The sequence below is a fragment of the Dendrobates tinctorius genome, unplaced genomic scaffold, assembly GCF_039654945.1.
Source record: "Dendrobates tinctorius isolate UK_male_01 unplaced genomic scaffold, ASM3965494v1 ptg000219l, whole genome shotgun sequence".
In the NCBI taxonomy this organism is placed as follows: domain Eukaryota; kingdom Metazoa; phylum Chordata; class Amphibia; order Anura; family Dendrobatidae; genus Dendrobates; species Dendrobates tinctorius.
In genome coordinates this window covers 3,509,779-3,532,939 of record NW_027361886.1, presented here as the reverse complement: position 1 = coordinate 3,532,939, position 23,161 = coordinate 3,509,779, and the positions used below count along the sequence as shown (strand labels likewise).

At 41.4% G+C, this 23,161-nt stretch overlaps 1 protein-coding gene across 2 annotated transcripts in view; it reads right to left on the bottom strand.

Moving 5' to 3' along the window:
• The window catches only part of RFXANK (regulatory factor X associated ankyrin containing protein), a 75,427-nt gene that overhangs the window by 14,110 nt on the left and 38,156 nt on the right, over window positions 1–23,161 (bottom strand). For both annotated transcript variants that reach the window (XM_073555123.1, XM_073555122.1), the window contains exons 3-6: window positions 17,197–17,310; window positions 12,117–12,197; window positions 2,697–2,762; window positions 2,515–2,615 (exon numbers count right to left, since the gene is read on the bottom strand). In XM_073555123.1, the coding sequence (XP_073411224.1) occupies window positions 2,515–2,615; window positions 2,697–2,762; window positions 12,117–12,197; window positions 17,197–17,310 (362 nt within the window). The remainder of the gene's footprint in view (window positions 1–2,514; window positions 2,616–2,696; window positions 2,763–12,116; window positions 12,198–17,196; window positions 17,311–23,161) is intronic.

Genomic DNA, 23,161 nt, shown 5'->3' with positions numbered 1-23,161 from the left:
AAAAAAATTTATTTATTTCCATTTTCCCGTTAGGGCTGAGATTAGGGTTAGGGGTGTGTTGGGGTTAGGGTTGGAGTTAGAATTGGGGGGTTTCCACTGTTTGGGCACATCAGGTGCTCGCCAAACGCAACATGGCATCAGATCTCAATTCCAGCCAATTGTGCGTTGAAAAAGTCAAATGGTGCTCCTTCTCTTCCAAGCTCTGCCATGCGCCCAAACAGTGTTTTACCCCCACATATGGGGTATCAGCCTACTCAGGACAAATTGCAAAACAACTTTTGGGGTCCAATTTCTCCTGTTACCCTTAGGAAAATAAATTGGTGGCAAAAATATCATTTTTGTGGAAAAAAATATGATTTTTTTATTTTCACGCCGGTCTAGTTTCCAAAATGGGGTCACTTGTGGCGAGTTTGAATAGTTTAGGCACATCAGAGGCTCTCCAAACGCACATGACACCCGCAGACCATTCCATCAAAGTCTGCATTCCAAAACGTCACTACTTCCCTTCCGAGCCCCGACGTGTGCCCATACAGTAGTTTTCTCCCACATATGAGGTATCAGCGTACTCAGGACAAATTGGACAACAACTTTTGGGGTCCAATTTCTCCTGGTACCCTTGGGAAAATAAAAAAATTGGGGACTAAATGATCGTGTTTGTGGAAAAAATACGATTTTTTTATTTTCACGCCCGGGCATTATAAACTTCTGTGAAGCCCTTGGGGGTTCAAAGTGCTCACCACACATCTAGATAAGTTCCTTAGGTGGTCTAGTTTCCAAAATGGTGTCATTTGTGGGGGGTTTTCACTGTTTTGGTACATGGTGTCCGATCTCAATTCCAGCCAAAAACATCTAATGGCGCTGCTTCCCTTCCGAGCTCTGCCATGCGCCCAAATAGTCGTTTACACCCACATATGGGGTATCAGCGTACTCAGGACAAATTGGACAATAACTTTTAGGGTCCTGTTACCCTTGGAAAAATAAGAATTGAGGGTGAAAAGATCATTTTTAGGAAAAAATAAGATTTTTTAATTGTACGGCTGTACGTTATAAGCTTCTGTGAAGCCCTTGGGGGTTCAAAGTTCTCACCACACATCTAGATAAGTTCCTTGGGGGGTCTAGTTTCCAAAATGGTGTCATTTGTGGGGGTTTCCACTGTTTTGGTACATCAGGGGCTTTCCAAACGCGACATGGTGTCCGATCGCAATTCCAGCCAAAAACATCAAATGGCGCTGCTTCCCTTCCGAGCTCTGCCATGCGCCCAAATAGTCGTATACACCCACAAATGGGGTATCAGTGTACTCAGGACAAATTGCACAATAACTTTTAGGATCCTGTTACCCTTGGAAAAATAAGAATTAAGGGTGAAAAGATCATTTTTGTGGAAAAAGTATGATTTTTTAATTGTACGGCTGTACGTTATAAACTTCTGTGAAGCCCTTGGGGGTTCAAAGATCTCACCACATATCTAGATAAGTTCCTTGGGGGGGTCTAGTCTCCAAAATGGGGTCACTTGTGGGGGGTTTCCACTGTTTAGGTACATCAGGGGCTTTCCAAACGTGACATGGCGTCCAATCTGAATTCCAGCCAATTTTGCATTGAAAAAGTCAAACGGCGCTCCTTCCCTTCTGAGCTCTGCCATGCACCGAAACAGTGGCTCCCCCCCCCCCCATATCAGGTATCAGCGTACTCAGGACAAATTGCACAATAACTTTTTCAGTCCAATTTCTCCTGTTACCCTTGGTAAAATAAAAAAAATTGAACCAGAAGTATTTTTTTTGTGTAAAAAAGTTCAATGTTCATTTTTTGTTTTTTAAATATTCAAAAAATTCCTTTGAAGCACCTGAAGGGTTAATAAACTTCTTGAATGTGGTTTTGAGCACCTTAAGGGGTGCAGTTTTTAGAATGGTGTCACTTTTGGGTATTTTCTATCATATAGACCCCTCAAAGTGGCTTCAAATGTGATGTGGTCCGTAAAAATAAAATGGTGTTGCAAAAATTAGAAATCGCTGGTCAACTTTTAACCCTTATAACTTCCTAACAAAATAAATTTTGGTTCCAAAATTGTGCAGATGTAAAATAAACATGTGGGAAATGTTACTTATTAAGTTTTTTGTGTGCCATATCTCTGTGATTTAAGAGCATAAAAATTCAAAGTTGGAAAATTGCAAAATTTTCAAAATTTTCACCAAATTTCTGTTTTTTCACAAATAAACACAAGTTATTTGAATGAAATTTTACCACTAACATGAAGTACAATATGTCACGAGAAAACAATGTCAGAATCACCGGGATCCATGGAAGCGTTTCAGAGTTATTACCTCATAAAGGGACAATGGTCAGAATTGTAAAAATTGGCCCGGGAGTTAACGTGCAAACCACCCTTGGTAGTGTGGTAGTGAAGGGGTTAATAAACCACTGGTAAACTTTACATTTTCCCCAGAGAACACATGTAATAGGTTTGTATTTGCATTATATCTTCCTAGAAAATAAGCAATAGAAACTTCTTATATTTACCATTTCCAGTAGGTACCGGACAGTCTCTATCTCACCAAAAGCAGCGGCCCACATTAAAGGAGTAAAGCCTCGCTCATCTGGCCGGTTTAAAAATGTATCATCTACATAGAAATCAAACGATTTATTAGGAAAGGAGTCTGTTTATATAAACTGTACACATGTGATTAGATTACACAACTTACCTTTTTGCAGATATTCTTTTAATTGGGTTAACTCCCCTTGGGCTGCGAGTTGCTGTACTGATAGGGCTAAGGAGAGTCAAGAGACATCATTAACGGGGTTGTCCGGTCACAACATATTGATGACTTTAAAGACTGAAACACAGAAAAACACAGTAAAACAAAGCCATCTTCCATAGCGTGTCCACATTGGACATTACCTGCCTGTATCCTGCCCATACAGGTACTATACACATGATCAGGTTTTTAAATACATCAGTTAGGGACTGCTCTGATGGGTATACCTTGACGTTTGGTAGAGCGGCTTAGTATACATTTTTTGCAAAAAACGTATCAACCAAATACCCTGTCTTGTTATCATCTTTTTACTAGCACTTGCTGTTTACTGTTATTTTTTTTACAGCAGAGTATATTTATATGTTTGTTTTACTGTTTTTCTGTGTTTCAGGAATATATACTTATCTCAATGTATATACAGTGCCTTGCAAAAGTATTCGACCCCTTGGAACTTTTCAACCTCTTCCCACATATCATGCTTCAAACATAAAGAAACCAAATGTAAATTTTTGGTGAAGAATCAACAAGTGGGACACAATTGTGAAGTTGAACGAAATTTATTGGTTATTTTAAATTTTTGTGGAAATTCAAAAACTGGAAAGTGGGGCGTGCAATATTATTCAGCCCCTTTAACTTAATACTTTGTTGCGCCATCTTTTGCTGCGATTACAGCTGCAAGTCGCTTGGGGTGTGTCTCTCTCAGTTTTGTACATCGAGAGACTGAAATTCTTGCCCATTCTTCCTTGGCAAACAGCTCGAGCTCAGTGAGGTTGGATGGAGATCGTTTGTGAACAGCAGTTTTCAGCTCTTTCCACAGATTCTCAATTGGATTCAGGTCTGGACTTTGACTTGGCCATTCTAACACCTGGATACGTTTATTTGTGAACCATTCCATTGTAGATTTTGCTTTATGTTTGGGATCATTGTTTTGTTGGAAGACAAATCTCCGTCCCAGTCTCCGGTCTTTTGCAGACTCCAACAGGTTTTCTTCAAGAATGGTCCTGTGTTTGGCTCCATCAATCTTCCCATCAATTTTAACCATCTTTCCTGTCCCTGCTGAAGAAAAGCAGGCCCAAACCATGATGCTGTCACCACCATGTTTGACAGTGGGGATGGTGTGTTCAGGGTGATGAGTTGTGTTGCCTTGATGCCAAACTGCCAAAAAGTTCAATTTTCGTTTCATCTGACCAGAGCACCTTCTTCCACATGTTTGGTGTGACTCCCAGGTGACTTGTTGCAGACTTTAAATAACACTTTTTATGGATATCTTTGAGAAATGGCTTTCTTCTTGCTACTCTTCCAAAGGCCAGATTTGTGCAGTGTACGACTGATTGTTGTCCTATGGACAGACAGTCCCACCTCAGCTGTAGAAGTCTGCAGTTCATCCAGAGTGATCATGGGTCTCTTGGCTGCATCTCTGATCAGTCTTCTCCTTGTTTGAGATGAAAGTTTAGAGGGATGGCCAGGTCTTGGTAGATTTGCAGTGGTATGATACTCCTTCCATTTCAATATGATGCTTGCACAGTGCTCCTTGGGATGTTTAAAGTTTTGGAAATCATTTTGTATCCAAATCCGGCTTTAAACTTCTCCACAACAGTATCACAGACCTGCCTGTTGTGTTCCTTGGTCTTCATGATGCTTTCTGTGCATCAAACAGAACCCTGAGACTATCACAAAGCAGGTGCATTTATTTGGAGACTTGATTACACACAGATGGATTATATTTATCATCATTAGTCATTTAGGACAACACTGGATCATTCAGAGATCCACAATGAACTTCTGGAGTGAGTTTGCTGCACTGAGAGTAAAGGGGCCGAATAATATTGCACGCCCCACTTTTCAGTTTCACCAAAAATTTAAAATAACCAATAAATTTCGTTCAACTTCACAAATGCGTCCCACTTGTTGTTGATTCTTCACCAAAAATTTATATTTGGTATCTTTATGTTTGAAGCATGATATGTGGGAAAAGGTTGAAAAGTTCCAGGGAGCAGAATACTTTCGCAAGGCACTGTACCTCCCCCATACAACAATTCAGTAACGAGGGAGGTTATGTCAGCGGTAAATACTTTACTGATGCTGCCAATCCTAATGTTGGGAGATGTTAATAATGTTATAAATCGATGGTTGGATAGAATGAGTCAGGGTTCATGCTCTGGGAGGGTGGGAAATATAATTCAGCCTCGAAATTTGGGGAACTTCTGTCTGAACTTTCGCTTAATGATTTATGGAGGTTGAGACATCCTGATATTAAGCAGTTTTCTTGTTTCTCAAGTTCACATAATACAATGTCTCATATAGATTTGGCTTTGGGTACGGACCCAATATTCCAACAATTAGAATCAATAGAATACCTCCCTAGATTATTGTCAGATCACTCACCATTGTTGGTGAAATTATCAATTTTCCAATAGTATATCTCTGCCAAAACTGAGGAGTTTTAATGCATTTTGGTTGCAGATGATTGATGGTCATTTGATAGAACAGTCCATCAAGGATTATTTCTCATATAACTCCGGAACATAGTCATGGGATACTTTGTGGGATGCAATGAAGGTTTGTCTTATGGGGCTCTTATTCAGGCAGTGAGCAGAGAAAAGTTAAAGAACAGACAGTTCAGGGAATTCCTTAGATTGAGGGTTCAGGACACGGAACAACTTTTTGCCTCAAGTGGAGAAAGAAGGCATCTTCTTGATATGAAGGTTGCTCAAGATGCTTACAATTCACATGTATTAGAATTAGCTAAAGTTAAGAGATCATGTCAAAAACAATCTAACTTTGATGAAGGCGAAAAAGCGGAACATGTCCTAGCATTAATAGCAGATGCACAGAGGGGGACAACATATATTGTGGCACTGAGGGATGAGACTGAGGAGATGATGTATGAAACCCCAAAAATATTAAAACAATTTAAAACGTTCTATAAATCCAGGGCAACTGGGACACAATCCCAGATGCAGGAGTTTGTGCTTGCATAAGCCAATCACGTTGGAGGAGTTAGAGGGTGCGGTGGCAGACATGGCAAATAATAAATCCCTGGGCTCTGATGGGACCCCCATTGAGTTGTATAAAAAATATGGGGTGTGAGGTAGCGCTGTCATTCGGGTAGGGGATACTCGCTCAGCAGCCACAAAATCAGATCCGGCACAGATTTTCCATAAGCTAAGCATAGTCCATGCGGTTTATTCAATGTCATAAACCCACAGCAGCAACTGGAAACAGCATATTAACAGCAGAGCGTCCATGGCAGAGTTTCACTCTGTAAACCCTCTGTTCACACAGGTTGTACAATGTCCGGCATACAGGCTCTCTTAGCCTCACTTATCTCACCCACATCCGGGTTTCCTCATGGCTGCTTCAGCTTACTGCAGACGTTCATTCCCTCCTCTGGGAACTCTCAGACACGTGCAGCCATTCACCACAGCCACTTCACTGGCTGTTAGGCAGGAAGCCCCATCTCAGCGGGACCGTCCACACTGGACCAATCGGGTCCCAACATTCACCTCATGTGACCTACCCTGGCCACATTATATGGTTTATAGCCACGCCCACTGGGTCACATGACTCTGACCTCATCACAGGTCCTTCAAGCATTTACACACTTTACAACAGTGTTCTTTAAACACACCCCCTGGGTGGGTTTGTAGGTAACTGGCCCGCCCATCTCCCTAGTTACCTGGAGGCTTTTCCCTGTCACATTAAAGCAGCACCTCAGCAGTATCACTGCTGATCAACACATAAGTCTCCATCTAAAAGCCATCCACTATGAGATACATAATGGCCATTCAGTATTCTGCCATTCATCCTTTCTCCTGGGACAGCCACACAGCACCCCCTAGCAGACACAGTGGTTACTACACCACAGGGGGTATAATGTTACCTAAACTTTTAAATATGTTTCAGGAAGCCATTAAATCACATTCATTACCTAAAGCTATGCAGGAAGCCATTATATTAGTGACACCTAAAAAAGATAAGGATCCCCTACAACCTGACTCGTATAGGCCCATTTCCCTTTACAATACGGATGTAAAGATAATAGCTAAGGTTCTAGCCAATAGTCTTACCAGGGTTATTTCTTCTATTGTTAATCAAGATCAGTCCGGGTTTATGCCAGGAAGGTCGATGGCAACTAACATAAGACGTCTATATTTGAATCTGCAGATGCCAGTTTATAACTCAGGGGATAGAGTCATTTGCTCCTTAAACGCGGCCAAAGCTTTTGACAGCGTGGAGTGGGGATTCCTGTGGTCAGTTTTACAAGAATTTTGATTGGAGGCGGAATTTATAAATTCGATAAAAATCTTATATACCAATCCTACAGCCAGGATAAAGGTGAATGGTTCCTTATCAGAAGCATTGGCATTGGTGTGAGGTACTAGACAAGGTTGTCCTTTGTCACCTTTGCTTTTCGCATTGGTGGTTGAGCCCCTGGCGATTCTGCTACGGAAACATTCTGGCATAGATAGGTTTAGAAGAGGGGGGCTGGAAGATAAAATTGCCCTTTATGCTAATTACATTTTACTCTTTATAGCTAATGCGTCTAAGTCTCTGGTGACAGCAATCGCGGTGATCCAGTCTTTTGGGACCTATCCTGGGCTGGTGATTAACTGGTCTAAATCGGTGCTGATGTCATTAGATGAGAGGGGGGGGTCAGGTCGCTCTGGACTGCAACAAGTCGGACAGCTCTGGACTGCAATCCACGTCGCTCTGGACTGCAACAGGTATCAATATTTAAATATTTGGTCTCTCGTAGCCCGCTAGATTATGAAAAACTAAATTTAGCCCCAATCCTCACTAAGTTTACATGGACAAGTGATGCTTGGTCTAAACTTCCTTTATCAGTTGTGGGGAGAGCCAAAGTAATTAAAATGATATATCTTCTTCACAATTCACCTACATGGATCCCTTTTAGTTTCTTTCGGGCTATAGAAGGGGTGTTTAGATCTCTGCTTTGGAGGGGCGGAACGGCTCGTATTAAATTGGAAACTCTGCAGAGGGACAAATCAGACGGTGGGGGGGGTTAGCGGTTCCTAACCCGTGGGTCTATTTCTTGGCAGCACAGGCTCAATATTTTAGAGGATGGGAGGACACAGGTAAAATTTTGTTAAAGGATCTCTTGCAGTGGGGGGATAAATAGTTGTTCTTTATATGAAGCACTAGAGAGTAACAAATTCAAATCTTCTCCAAAAAAAGTTTCTACATTATTGCTAATGCATAACATATGGTGGAAAATAAGAGAACTGTAACAAAGAGAGAGTTGCTCACAATTTACATCAATATGGGACACCCCATGGTTAGTTAATCTGAGAAGTTTGGTGGGTTTTGGGAAGTGGAGGGAGAGGGAGGTGGGCAGGGTATCTCAGCTGCTATTAAATAATGTACTCAAATCTTATGCACAATTACAGGAGGAGTTTGATTTTAATCCAAAGGACTTTTATAATTACTTCCAGCTACGTCACACGTTCAATGCGGACTTTACGGAGAGTGGTTTGAAAGTCTATGTACCAAATACATAAATACTATGTACCAAATACATAAATACAGTTAATTAGTAGATCAAATACTTCATCTGGGATAATATTGCGGCTATATACAGTGGGGAAAAAAAGTATTTAGTCAGTCAGCAATAGTGCAAGTTCCACCACTTAAAAAGATGAGAGGCGTCTGTAATTTACATCATAGGTAGACCTCAACTGTGGGAGACAAACTGAGAAAAAAAAATCCAGAAAATCACATTGTCTGTTTTTTTTTCATTTTATTTGCATATTATGGTGGAAAATAAGTATTTGGTCAGAAACAAGCAATCAAGATTTCTGGCTCTCACAGACCTGTAACTTCTTCTTTAAGAGTCTCCTCTTTCCTCCACTCATTACCTGTAGTAATGGCACCTGTTTAAACTTGTTATCAGCATAAAAAGACACCTGTGCACACCCTCAAACAGTCTGACTCCAAACTCCACTATGGTGAAGACCAAAGAGCTGTCAAAGGACACCAGAAACAAAATTGTAGCCCTGCACCAGGCTGGGAAGACTGAATCTGCAATAGCCAACCAGCTTGGAGAGAAGAAATCAACTGTGGGAGCAATAATTAGAAAATGGAAGACATACAAGACCACTGATAATCTCCCTCGATCTGGTGCTCCATGCAAAATCCCACCCCGTGGGGTCAGAATGATCACAAGAACGGTGAGCAAAAATCCCAGAACCACGCGGGGGGACCTAGTGAATGAACTGCAGAGAGCTGGGACCAATGTAACAAGGCCTACCATAAGTAACACACTACGCCACCATGGACTCAGATCTTGCAGTGCCAGACGTGTCCCACTGCTTAAGCCTGTACATGTCCGGGCCCGTCTGAAGTTTGCTAGAGAGCATTTGGATGATCCAGAGGAGTTTTGGGAGAATGTCCTATGGTCTGATGAAACCAAACTGGAACTGTTTGGTAGAAACACAACTTGTCGTGTTTGGAGGAAAAAGAATACTGAGTTGCATCCATCAAACACCATACCTACTGTAAAGCATGGTGGTGGAAACATCATGCTTTGGGGCTGTTTCTCTGCAAAGGGGCCAGGACGACTGATCCGGGTACATGAAAGAATGAATGGGGCCATGTATCGTGAGATTTTGAGTGCAAACCTCCTTCCATCAGCAAGGGCATTGAAGATGAAACGTGGCTGGGTCTTTCAACATGACAATGATCCAAAGCACACCGCCAGGGCAACGAAGGAGTGGCTTCGTAAGAAGCATTTCAAGGTCCTGGAGTGGCCTAGCCAGTCTCCAGATCTCAACCCTATAGAAAACCTTTGGAGGGAGTTGAAAGTCCGTGTTGCCAAGCGAAAAGCCAAAAACATCACTGCTCTAGAAGAGATCTGCATGGAGGAATGGGACAACATACCAACAACATTGTGTGGCAACCTTGTGAAGACTTACAGAAAACGTTTGACCTCTGTCATTGCCAACAAAGGATATATCACAAAGTATTGAGATGAAATTTTGTTTCTGACCAAATACTTATTTTCCACCATAATATGCAAATAAAATGAAAAAAAAAACAGACAATGTGATTTTCTGGATTTTTTTTTCTCAGTTTGTCTCCCATAGTTGAGGTCTACCTATGATGTAAATTACAGACGCCTCTCATCTTTTTAAGTGGTGGAACTTGCACTATTGCTGACTGACTAAATACTTTTTTTCCCCACTGTAGATCTTTATTAACATTTAACATTAGTGCTAAGCAAACACCCAATTCATAGTAAAGAGAGATGGGAGGCAAAGATCGGCCCAATAGAAGGTCAGTGTATAGAGATATTGGAAAGGGTACCTCATCTCTCTCTTAGTGAAGTGCATAGACTTTCTCAACTTTATCTAATACATAAGGTGTATAGAACATCGGAGTTTGTGTGTAAAGGCCCCGTCACACTAAGCGATATCGCTAAAGCGTCACCGATTTTGTAACGCAGCAGCGACATTGCTAGCAATATCGCTATGTGTGATACTTACCTCCGACCGGCTCCCCCGCTGTCTATCGCTGATCACGCGAGATTGTCCTGGACCGTTTCTCGTCGGTCGCTTCCTGCTGGCGCCGACGAGCGATGCGTGGATGCGGGTGGGAGGACGTCTTCATCGCCATGTCTGACAGGTAAGTAACAACTGCCGACCGCTGCTACGTCGCTGGTGAGATCTGCCTGTTTGGCAGCTCACTAGCGACCACTTAGCGATGCACCAGTGATCCTGACCGAGTCATATCGTGGTCGGGATTGCTGGTGCATCGCTAAATGTGACGGGACCCTAAGAATGGGGCCAGAGCAGACGCATTCTGTCCTAGGTGTGGGGTGGGGCCGGTTACTCTACTTCATATGCTGTGGTCAAGTCCTAAACTGGATGGATACTGGAGGAAAGTACTAAGAATAATCACATGAGTGTTTAAGGTAGCATTGGAAACTACGCCCTTAGTTTGTGTGCTGGGGTATGTAGAAGATCTACAGACAACTAAGCTGGGTAAAACAGCTACTGAGAACCCAACAAAAAAGGAATATATCAACAAAATAAACTGGTTTATAAGTTTGGAAAAAGGTGTGTACAAAAAAAGGCAATATTAATAAATTTAAACAGCTTTGGGCTGCCTGGATGGATGAACCAGCGCTCCCGTCAAGGGAATTAGTGAGATATAGATTGGGCTTGATTTAATAAAGAGGATATGATCCATGTTTATCCCATGAGAAATAATAATGATTGCACGGCTAGAAGCTCCAAAAGGAGATGTTTTCTTTCTAGACAGTACAGTGGTGATGACTATATGTTTTGTCCCCATTTTTTTTTTCTTTTTGTAGAATGGGAAATTTTGTTTTTAATTTAATTTGGTCTTTCCATGTCCCATTCTCCCCCAACCCAGTTGTTCTTAATTTTCTGTGATTACCTGAAGTGGGTAATATGTTCATGTAAAAACTGTTGGAAAACTTCAATAAAGATGCTTTATTAAAAACAACATTGAGGCTATGTGACCACGTAGCGATTCTGAAGCAGAATAAACCTGAGCAGAATTGCACACCCTGCTCCCGGGAAAATGCATGCGGTTTTTGACGTGCTTTTGTAAGCGTTTGTCAAGCGTTTTAGCCCATATAATTGATGGTATGCTGAATCGTGTGCGATTCCGCAAAATTAATGTACATGCTGCGTTTTTAATCGCTAAGCGTTTCCGCAGCGGTTAAAAACGCACCATTGGCACAACATGTGTGTTTTTCATTAAAAATCAATTGGATGCTTTTCTTAAGCATTTCTGCAGCAGAATCGCTGGTCTAAAAGCGCTGCAGAAACACTTAAAAAAACGCTACGTGGGCACACAGCCTGAGTAGAACGTGATGTACAAGTAAAAGAATAAAACTCTTAGAATATAAAACATATTTTAATTTACACTTTTGATTCTATTTATGCAGAAATCCAAATACTAAAGGGTTGATATTCACCAGTGTATGATCATAACCAGCAGTGTTCTGACTGTGGGTCTATGGCTACTGGTTATATCTCTTTCTGTATTGTTCTGTCATTTATTTCTATATTCTGCTGCAGTTTAGGATTAGAAAAACATGGCCGTTCACTTCCAAATACTGCTCCACAACTCTTCAAAGGTTGTGTGCGGTATTGCAAGTAGTCTGTATTCTGCACATTTGGGCACAGAATACGTGTGATATTGCAGCTCAGCTCCATGGACGCGAGTGCAGTTGAGCAGAAATAATAGGTACAATGCACTGACAAATATGATGGTGGCTCTACAAGATAGCAGCCTTGTCGTTCTAATTCGGTGCCACCAATCTACAGAACAGTCTCTACCATGGGACAAATAAGCATTAGATTTGTAACTCACAGTCCAAAGTTGCTGGTAATACGGATACCATGTTTCCTCGTTGCCTGTTGGTTAGGGTTGTGGAATATTTCAATGGGCCAACTATGAGGAGAGAACGCAGTATTCAGATCAAATACAATAGCTACACATATCAGGTTTAACATTTTAAAAAACAACATTTCTGAGTAACTCCGAGAAGATTTCAGGCCACTGTCCAGGATGATATACACTTTGTGCTCACACACTAAGGCTACAGTTGTGGCCAAAAGTATTGACACCCTGCAATTCTGTCAGATAATACTCAGTTTCTTCCTGAAAATGATTGCAAACACAAATTCTTTGGTATTATTATCTTCATTTAATTTGTCTTAAATGAAAAAACACAAAAAGAATTGTCCTAAAGCCAAATTGGATATAATTCCACACCAAACATAAAAAAGAGGGTGGACAAAAGTATTGGCACTGTTCGAAAAATCATGTGATGCTTCTCTACTTTGTGTAATTAACAGCACCTGTAACTTACCTGTGGCACCTAACAGGTGCTGGCAATAACTAAATCACACTTGCAGCCAGTTGACATGGATTAAAGTTGACTCAACCTCTGTCCTGTGTCCTTGTGTGTACCACATTGAGCATGGAGAAAAGAAAGAAGACCAAAGAATTGTCTGACGACTTGAGAAACCAAATTGTGAGGAAGCATGAGCAATCTCAAGTGTTGTGAGCTCATTTTCGGGTTTGCCTCTGGCTTCTGGTGAGGGTTATGGAGCTGGCTGTGCTGACAGAGGAGTAGTGAGTTCTCTATCTGGCCTCCCTCTGTTGGTGAAGGGAGGTAATGAAGCTGATCTAAATGGCAGAGACGAGCCACCTGAGGAAGAGGACTGCGATTGGATATCCTTAGTTTCTGATTGGATTTAAGGCAGCCGACTACCTAGTTTCTGGCTGGTGATTTTTCCTGACTGTGGCTCCTGGTTTCCAGTTTGGTTCCTGCCTTCTTAAAGCTAAGTTTGCTCTGCTATTGTTCATATGAGTTTTTGTCTGGTTTACTTAGTTTTTGTGTTCAGCCAGCCCCGGCTGGGACTGGGCTGAATCCCTATTTTGTCTCTGATCAGTTGATCTCTTTTGCTCTGTCTTCAGAATATACCTGAGTGCTGATATAGGGAATTGAAGTCTAGCAACTTCAGGGCTTTTTTCTATCAGACGTGTTGGACATTTTGGCAGGGTTTTTTGCGTGATTGCAGACAGCAGCATTTCTTTCCTGTCCTTTCTAGTTGGTGAGGGCCCCATCGTTTGCTCAGCCTATCTTTCTATCTGTTTTTGTGTTTTCATCTTGTTTCACCGACAATACATGTTGGGGGCTGTCTATTGCTTTGGGGTCTGATCTGAGACAGTTTAGATTTTCCCTTTCTTTCTTTAGGCTTATTTAGTTCTCCGGCCGTGACAAAGCGTCTAGGACCACCGTAGGCACGCTCCACGGCTACTGCTAGTTGCGTGGATAGGATCAGGGGTCTGCAATCCGCTAGTTACCAACCTCTGCGGTTTTCTGGGCTTAGCTTGCTTTTTGTTTTTTCCTCCTCGGTGACTCATTCATAACATCAAGGCTACAAGTCCATCTCCAAAGACCTGAATGTTCCTGTGTCTACCGTGCGCAGTGTCATCAAGAAGTTTAAAGCCCATGGCACTGTGGCTAACCTCCCTAGATGTGGACGAAAAAGAAAAATTGACAAGAGATTTCAACGCAAGATTGTGCGGATGTTGGATAAAGAACCTCGACTAACATCCAAACAAGTTCAAGCTGCCCTGCAGTCAGAGTACAACAGTGTCAACCCGTTCTATCCGTCGGCGTCTGAATGAAAAGGGACTGTATGGTAGGAGACCCAGGAACAGGAAGACCCCACTTCTTACCTCGAGACATAAAAAAGCCAGGCTGGAGTTTGCCAAAACTTACCTGAAAAAGCCTAAAACGTTTTGGAAGAATGTTCTCTGGTCAGATGAGACAAAAGTAGAGCTTTTTGGGCAAAGGCATCAACAGAGTTTACAAGAGAAAAAAAGAGGCATTCAAAGAAAAGAACACGGTCCCTACAGTCAAACATGGCAGAGGTTCCCTGATGTTTTGGGGTTGCTTTGCTGCCTCTGGCACTGGACTGCTTGACCGTGTGCATGGCATTATGAAATCTGAAGACTACCAACAAATTTTGCAGCATAATGTAGGACCCAGTGTGAGAAAGCTGGGTCTCCCTCAGAGGTCATGGGTCTTCCAGCAGGACAATGACCCAAAACACTTCAAAAAGCACTAGAAAATGGTTTGAGAGAAAGCACTGGAGACTTCTAAGGTGGCCAGCAATGAGTCCAGACCTGAATCCCATAGAACACCTGTGGAGAGATCTAAAAATGGCAGTTTGGAGAAGGCACCCTTCAAATATCAGGGACCTGGAGCAGTTTGCCAAAGAAGAATGGTCTAAAATTCCAGCAGAGCATTGTAAGAAACTCATTGATGGTTACCGGAAGCGGTTGGTCTCAGTTATTTTGGCTAAAGGTTGTGCAACCAAGTATTAGGCTGAGGGTGCCAATACTTTTGTCTGGCCCATTTTTGGAGTTTTGTGTGAAATGCTCAATGTTTTGCTTTTTGCTTCATTCTCTTTTGTGTTTTTTCATTTATGTTTGCAATCATTTGTAGGAAAAAACTGAGTATTATCTGACAGAATTGCAGGGGTGTCAATACTTTTGGCCACAAATGTATGTGCACACGTATGCAGAAATATAACCAGCCGGGTACAGCCGTCGTTGAGCGGGGGCGCCAATCTCGATTATGTTTAGGGTGCCAACCTCCGCTGTTAGGCAGTTTGATATCAGGACCCCTTTGCAGGGTTATAGTAGGTGACACAGTTGTTTCTGTGTCTGTGTTTTTGTCTTTAATCAAGGCTTAAATAAATGTTTAGTTTTATATCTTAATGAATTGTTGTAAGGCTCCTTGGCAATGCAAATGAACTTTCATCCAACAGCTAAGGTGTAATGCCACTTTAAGAAAAACCTCCAATCAAATAATAGTATATACTAATAATAATAAATACATTTAAATAATATATACTAAATGCGTAGGAACAATAAAAAAAACATTTTGGGGGAAAAAAAGGCTTCTCATTTACCACCATGCAGTGCATTAAACGTGATTTCATCCTCTCTACTAATTTAATGGTATAGCTGCACACCACTGAACCTTGTCTAGATTACTTACATATAATCTGCCATGTACTTGCCCAATCTCCCAGTTTATCAAACTGTTTTCTCAACCCATTCTTTTACTGTACATATAGGAAGCAAGCTTGCTATAACAAGACCAAATACTCACTGACCGATTCTCTATCATGCTCCTTTACGGTTTCACTGTTGCCAGTGCGTGACTGCTGCGCTAATCAGTGACCACAGTGGCAACCATAACAGCTACAGTCGCTTACTGGCTCCAGCATCACCCGCTGACGTTGGAAAAAAAGTAGGGGATAGCAAAGGAGGGCCGGGCCAACATGATGGAAGTCAGGTAGGTAAACAGGTGAATTTGTTCTTTTTAGGCCACGTTCACAGTCACACGTTCAGTATTCTACATCAGTATTTATAAGTCTAAATCAGGAGTGGAACAATCAGAGGAAAAGTATGATAGAAACACGTCACCACTTCTGGATTTATCACCCACTCCTGATGTTGGCTTACAGATACTGATGTAAAATACTGACCAATTACAGATAGTATGAATGTAAAATTATAGTAAGGTTTGCCCATATGTTCAGAATAAAAGAGAGGTTTGAAAACCTTTGTGTAAAGTCTTTGTGTGACATCTTACCCTTAGGCTGGGATCACACATGTGAGGAATACAGCCGAGTCTCACATGTTAATACCCGGCACTGCCGCCGGCACTCAGGAGCGGAGCGTGTGGCTCCATGTATTGCTATGCAGCCGCACGCTCCGCTCCTGAGCGCCAGCAGCAGTGCCGGGTATTAACATGTGAGACTCGCCTGTATTTCTCACATGTGTGATCCTGGCCTTATACTAACGGCTAATGCAGTCAGCAATGATTCTTCAGGAATGCATAAAGCGTACATAATTATTTCTGTGTTTTCGATCTGAGTGTAAGTTTTTACCATCAGTGTTTCATGAGTGATTTTTCTTGTATTAAAAAAATAAACGATATAGCTTCTCCTATACATTACAATGTTAAAGGGAATCTGTCATCAATTTTTTTGCCTATCAGCTGTGGCCACCGGCATCAGGGGCTTATCTACAGCATTCTGTAATGCTGTAGATAAGCCCCCGATGTTAACTGAAAGAGAAGCATAATGAGTTAGATTATACTCACCCAGGGGCGGTCCGGATCCGGTTCGGGTCCGGAAGGAGTTGCGGTCCGGTCCGGCGCCTCCCATCTTGCAGCGATGACGTCCTCTTCATTCCTGGCCGTCGCGGCTCCGGCGCAGGCACATTGCTCTGCCCTGTTGAGAGCAGAGCAGAGTCCTGCAGTGCGCAGGACCTCTTCCGGCGCCTGCGCACTGCAGTAATCTGCTCTGCCCTCAACAGAGCAGAGCAGTGCGCCTATGCCTGAGCCGCGACGGCTAGGAATGAAGAGGACGCATGTCATCGCTGCAAGATGGGAGGTGCCAGACCGGACCACGACTCCCTCCGGACCCGGACCGCCCCTGGGTGAGTATAATCTAACTCATTATTCTTCTCTTTCAGGTAACATCGGGGGCTTATCTATAGCATTCTGTAATGCTGTAGGCATTACAGAATGCTGTAGATAAGCCCCTGATGCCGGTGGCCATAGCTGATAGGCAAAAAAATTGATGACAGATTCCCTTTAATTACAGACAGCACACGGTACAATTTTTCATGTGTTGTGTCTGGTATTGCACTTCAGCCCCCAGAATGGAATGCAGCTGAGCTGTATTACTTGACACATGCCAAGGCATGGCACTAATTCTAGAAGTAAAATAGACCCTTATTCCTAATGCTGGAAACCCTGGCATTATTTCTTTGCTTTTGGCCATGTATTAAACAAAGTACTAGTAGTTTTTTATATGGCTCAATACCACCTGTTATATTTGCATATATTTCTTACTATTAAGCTGGGTGGCCTCTTCCTCTGTGTCGGAGTCATTCTGGGAGTCAGGATATAAATTTAGGATGACTATGCTCTCATCAATAGTCGGGCAGGATGCAGGATCTGCCATTGCTGGAAAATAAGAAATTATACATGGCTTTCAGATTAGATTATTATACAGGGGATCTTACATTCCTTATAGATTACTGTAGATTATTATTATACAGGGGATTTAAATTCCTTATATATGAGATTAATATTATACAGGAGCTCTTACTCACCATATTTCCACCTCAAGGGTGTGGCTGGGGAGTCAAATGTGCAGGCACTGTTTTTTTTTTTTTTTTTCGGTGTTTTGGGACTGTTACCCTCATCATCCAACACCTGCTGTCCCTAATAACAGTGACAGTAGGTGTGGATGATCGGGGTATTCCACAGCCCCCACCTGCTGTCATTCGGACTTTAATATAACGCTCATCATTCTCCTCTGCTCGCCGGCAGAGCAGGGGAGAATGAGAGCCGTCTTCAGCACCAGCCGCTGGGGAACAGCGCTTACAGTAGTGTTGATGCAGCACATGGGTGGCACACGGTTGCCACACGTCGTACACACAAGGACACACAGATCTCTCCGGTACCGGTTTTTCCGGTGCCGGAAATATACGGACGTGTGAAAGAGGCCTTATGCTGTGAGATATTATTATACAGGGGGATCTTACATTCCTTATATAGGAGGTTATTATTATACAGGGGATGTTACATTCTTTATATATGAGATTATTATTATACAGGGGATCTTACATTCCTTATATATGAGATTATTATTATACAGGGGATCTTACATTCCTTATATATGAGATTATTATTATTATACAGGGGATCTTAAATTCCTTATATATGAGATTATTATTATACAGGGGATCTTACATTCCTTATATAGGAGGTTATTATTATACAGGGGATCTTACATTCCTTATATATGAGATTATTATTATACAGGGGATCTTACATTCCTTATATAGGCGATTATTATTATACAGGGGATCTTACATTCCTTATATATGAGCTTATTATTATACAGGAGATCTTACATTCCTTATATATGAGATTATTATTATACAGATTATACAGGAGATCTTACATTCCTTATATAGGAGGTTATTATTATACAGGGGATGTTACATTCCTTATATATGAGATTATTATTATACAGGGGATCTTACATTCCTTATATATGAGATTATTATTATACAGGGAATCTTATATTCCTTATATATGAGATTATTATTATACAGGGGATCTTACATTCCTTATACAGTGGGGCAAAAAAGTATTTAGTCAGTCAGCAATAGTGCAAGTTCCACCACTTAAAAAGATGAGAGGCGTCTGTAATTTACATCATAGGTAGACCTCAACTATGGGAGACAAACTGAGAAAAAAAAATCCAGAAAATCACATTGTCTGTTTTTTTTTTCATTTTATTTGCATATTATGGTGGAAAATAAGTATTTGGTCAGAAACAAAATTTCATCTCAATACTTTGTGATATATCCTTTGTTGGCAATGACAGAGGTCAAACGTTTTCTGTAAGTCTTCACAAGGTTGCCACACACTGTTGTTGGTATGTTGGCCCATTCCTCCATGCAGATCTCCTCTAGAGCAGTGATGTTTTTGGCTTTTCGCTTGGCAACACGGACTTTCAACTCCCTCCAAAGGTTTTCTATAGGGTTGAGATCTGGAGACTGGCTAGGCCACTCCAGGACCTTGAAATGCTTCTTACGAAGCCACTCCTTCGTTGCCCTGGCGGTGTGCTTTGGATCATTGTCATGTTGAAAGACCCAGCCACGTTTCATCTTCAATGCCCTTGCTGATGGAAGGAGGTTTGCACTCAAAATCTCACGATACATGGCCCCATTCATTCTTTCATGTACCCGGATCAGTCGTCCTGGCCCCTTTGCAGAGAAACAGCCCCAAAGCATGATGTTTCCACCACCATGCTTTACAGTAGGTATGGTGTTTGATGGATGCAACTCAGTATTCTTTTTCCTCCAAACACGACAAGTTGTGTTTCTACCAAACAGTTCCAGTTTGGTTTCATCAGACCATAGGACATTCTCCCAAAACTCCTCTGGATCATCCAAATGCTCTCTAGCAAACTTCAGACGGGCCCGGACATGTACAGGCTTAAGCAGTGGGACACGTCTGGCACTGCAGGATCTGAGTCCATGGTGGCGTAGTGTGTTACTTATGGTAGGCCTTGTTACATTGGTCCCAGCTCTCTGCAGTTCATTCACTAGGTCCCCCCGCGTGGTTCTGAAATTTTTGCTCACCGTTCTTGTGATCATTCTGACCCCACGGGGTGGGATTTTGCGTGGAGCACCAGATCGAGGGAGATTATCAGTGGTCTTGTATGTCTTCCATTTTCTAATTATTGCTCCCACAGTTGATTTCTTCACTCCAAGCTGGTTGGCTATTGCAGATTCAGTCTTCCCAGCATGGTGCAGGGCTACAATTTTGTTTCTGGTGTCCTTTGACAGCTCTTTGGTCTTCACCATAGTGGAGTTTGGAGTCAGACTGTTTGAGGGTGTGCACAGGTGTCTTTTTATACTGATAACAAGTTTAAACAGGTGCCATTGCTACAGGTAATGAGTGGAGGAAAGAGGAGACTCTTAAAGAAGAAGTTACAGGTCTGTGAGAGCCAGAAATCTTGATTGCTTGTTTCTGACCAAATACTTATTTTCCACCATAATATGCAAATAAAATGAAAAAAAAACAGACAATGTGATTTTCTGGATTTTTTTTTCTCAGTTTGTCTCCCATAGTTGAGGTCTACCTATGATGTAAATTACAGACGCCTCTCATCTTTTTAAGTGGTGGAACTTGCACTATTGCTGACTGACTAAATACTTTTTTGCCCCACTGTATATGATTATTATTATACAGGAGATCTTACATTCCTTATATAGAAGATTATTATTATACAGGGAATCTTACATTCCTTATATATGAGATTATTATTATACAGGGGATCTTACATTCCTTATATAGGAGATTATTATTATACAGGGAATCTTACATTCCTTATATATGAGATTATTATTATACAGGGGATCTTACATTCCTTATATAGGAGATTATTATTATACAGGGAATCTTACATTCCTTATATATGAGATTATTATTATACAGGAGATCTTACATTCCTTATATAGGAGATTATTATTATACAGGAGATCTTACATTCCTTATATAGGAGATTATTATTATACAGGGGATCTTACATTCCTTATATAGGAGATTATTATTATACAGGAGATCTTACATTCCTTATATAGGAGATTATTATTATACAGGAGATCTTACATTCCTTATATAGGAGATTATTATTATACAGGGGATCTTACATTCCTTATATATGAGATTATTATTATACAGGGGATCTTACATTCCTTATATATGAGATTATTATTATACAGGAGATCTTACATTCCTTATATAGATTATTATTATACAGGAGAGCTTACATTCCTTATATAGGAGGTTATTATACAGGGGATCTTGCATTCCGTATATAGGAGATTATTATTATACATGGGATGTTACATATGAGATTATTATACAGGAGATCTTACATCCCTTATACAGGTGCTTCTCACTAAATTAGAATATCACCAAAAATTAATTTATTTCAGTTCTTCAAAACAAAAAGTGAAACTCGTATATTGAGTCATTAGAGTCATCTATATACCGTAGTCATCAAAATTAACAGAAATAAACACTTGAAATAGATCACTCGGTTTGTTATGACTATCTAATATATGAGTTTCACTTTTTTTATTGAAGAACTGAAATAAATTAACTTTTTGATGATATCGTAATTTAGTGAGATGCACCTGTATATGAGATTATTATTATACAGGAGATCTTACATATACAGTGGAGAAAATAAGTATGTGATACACTGCCGATTTTTCAAGTTTTCCAACAAAGAATGGAGAGGTCTGTAATTTTTATTGTAGGTATGCTTCAACTGTGAGAGACAGAATCTAAAAATACATAAAATCACATTGTATGATTTTTACATAATAATTTGGAATTTTATTGTATGAAATAAGTATTTGATACAATAGAAAAACAGAATTTAATATTTGGAACTGAAACCTTTGTTTGAAATCACAGCGGTCAGACGTTTCCAGTAGATCATGACCAAATTTGCACACACTGCAGCAGGGATTTTGGCCCACTCCTCCATACAGATCTTCTCCAGGTCTTTCAGGTTTCATGGCTGTTGCTGGGAAACATTGCGTTTCAGCTCTCTCCAAAGATTCTCTACTGGTTTCAGGTATAGAGATTGGCTAGGCCACGCCAGGACCTTGAAATGCTTCTTACTCAGCTGCTCTGGCTGTGTGTTTTGGGTTATTGTCATGCTGGAAGACCCAACCATGGGCCACCTTCAATGTTCTTACTGAGGGAAGAAGAGTGTTGGCCAAAATCTTGTGATACATGATCCCATCCATCCTCCCTTCAATACGGTGCAGTCGTTCTGTCCCCTTTGCAGAAATGCACCCCTAAAGTATGATGTTTTCCCCACCATGCTTCACGGTTGGGACGGTGTTCTTGGGGTCGTACTCATCCTTCTTCTTCCTCTGGACATGGTGAGTGGAGTTGATACCAAAAAGTTCTATTTTGGTCTCATCTGACCACATAACCTTCTCTCATGCCTCCTCTGGATCATCCAGATGGTTACTGGCGAACTTCAAACGGGCCTGAACATGTGCTGGCATGAGTAAGGGGACCTTTCATGCCCTGCAGGATATTAATCCATGACGGCGTAGTGTGTCACTAATGGTAATGTTTGCGACTGTGGTCCCATGTCTCTTCACGTCATTGACCAGGTCCTCCCGTGTAGTTCTGGGCTGATTCCTGACCTTTCTCAGAATCATCCTTACTCCAAGAAGTGAGAGCTTGCATGGAGCCTCAGAACAAGGAAGATTGTCAGTCATCTTCTGTTTCCACTTTCTAAGAATTGTTGGTTCTGTCCCTGGTATCCTTAATCAGCTCTTTGGTCTTGGCCATGGTGAAGTGGTTGGAGCGTGACTTAGTGTGTGGACAAGTGTATTTTACACGGGTATCGAGTTCAAACAGGTGCAATTAATACAGGTAATGAGTGCAGAGTAGGAGGACTTCTTAAACTAACAGGTCTGGGAGAGCCAGAATTCCTGCTGGTTGGAAGGTGATCAAATACTTATTTCATGCAATAAAATACAATTTAATTTAGTAAAAATCATTCAATGTGATCTTCTGGTTTTATTTTTAGATTCTGTCTCTCAAGAGTTGAGGTGTACCTACAATAAAAACTACAGACCTCTCCATTCTTAGTCGGTGGGAAAACTTGCAAAATCGGCAGTGTATCAAATACTTATTTTCCCCACTGTGTATGAGATTATTATTATACAGGAGATATTACATTTTGTTATAGATTACATTATTATACAGAAATCTTACATTCCTAATAGAGTAGCTAATATATAACGCTGGATGCGTCCTTCTGTCTGAAGCCGGGATAATCGGCGCCTGCGCAGTGTGGCGCAGGAGTCAGGGCGTGCGCATACCGCACTACGGTGCCATTTTATTGAAGACACTATGCATGTGAATTCACAGACAGTGTCTTCAATAAAATGGTGCTGGAAATCGTGGTAAACGGTACAGACATATGCCGACTCTGGCACCATTTTATTGAAGAATTCTACAATGTCAGCATAGCAGTGGGCACGTGCCGGCCATTATCCCTATGGCTGGCGTGCGCACATACTGCGATCTTCGGCGCCATTTTGTTGAAGACTATGTATTACTGTACCAATAGCACTGCTCACCACCTGGGAGCAGAGCGGGTGCGATACCATCTATATCCGTGATGGCTCTCACACCCCATCACCTCCATCAGGTAACTTCTGACTGGGAACTAACAGCATGCCTGCTAAGCTAC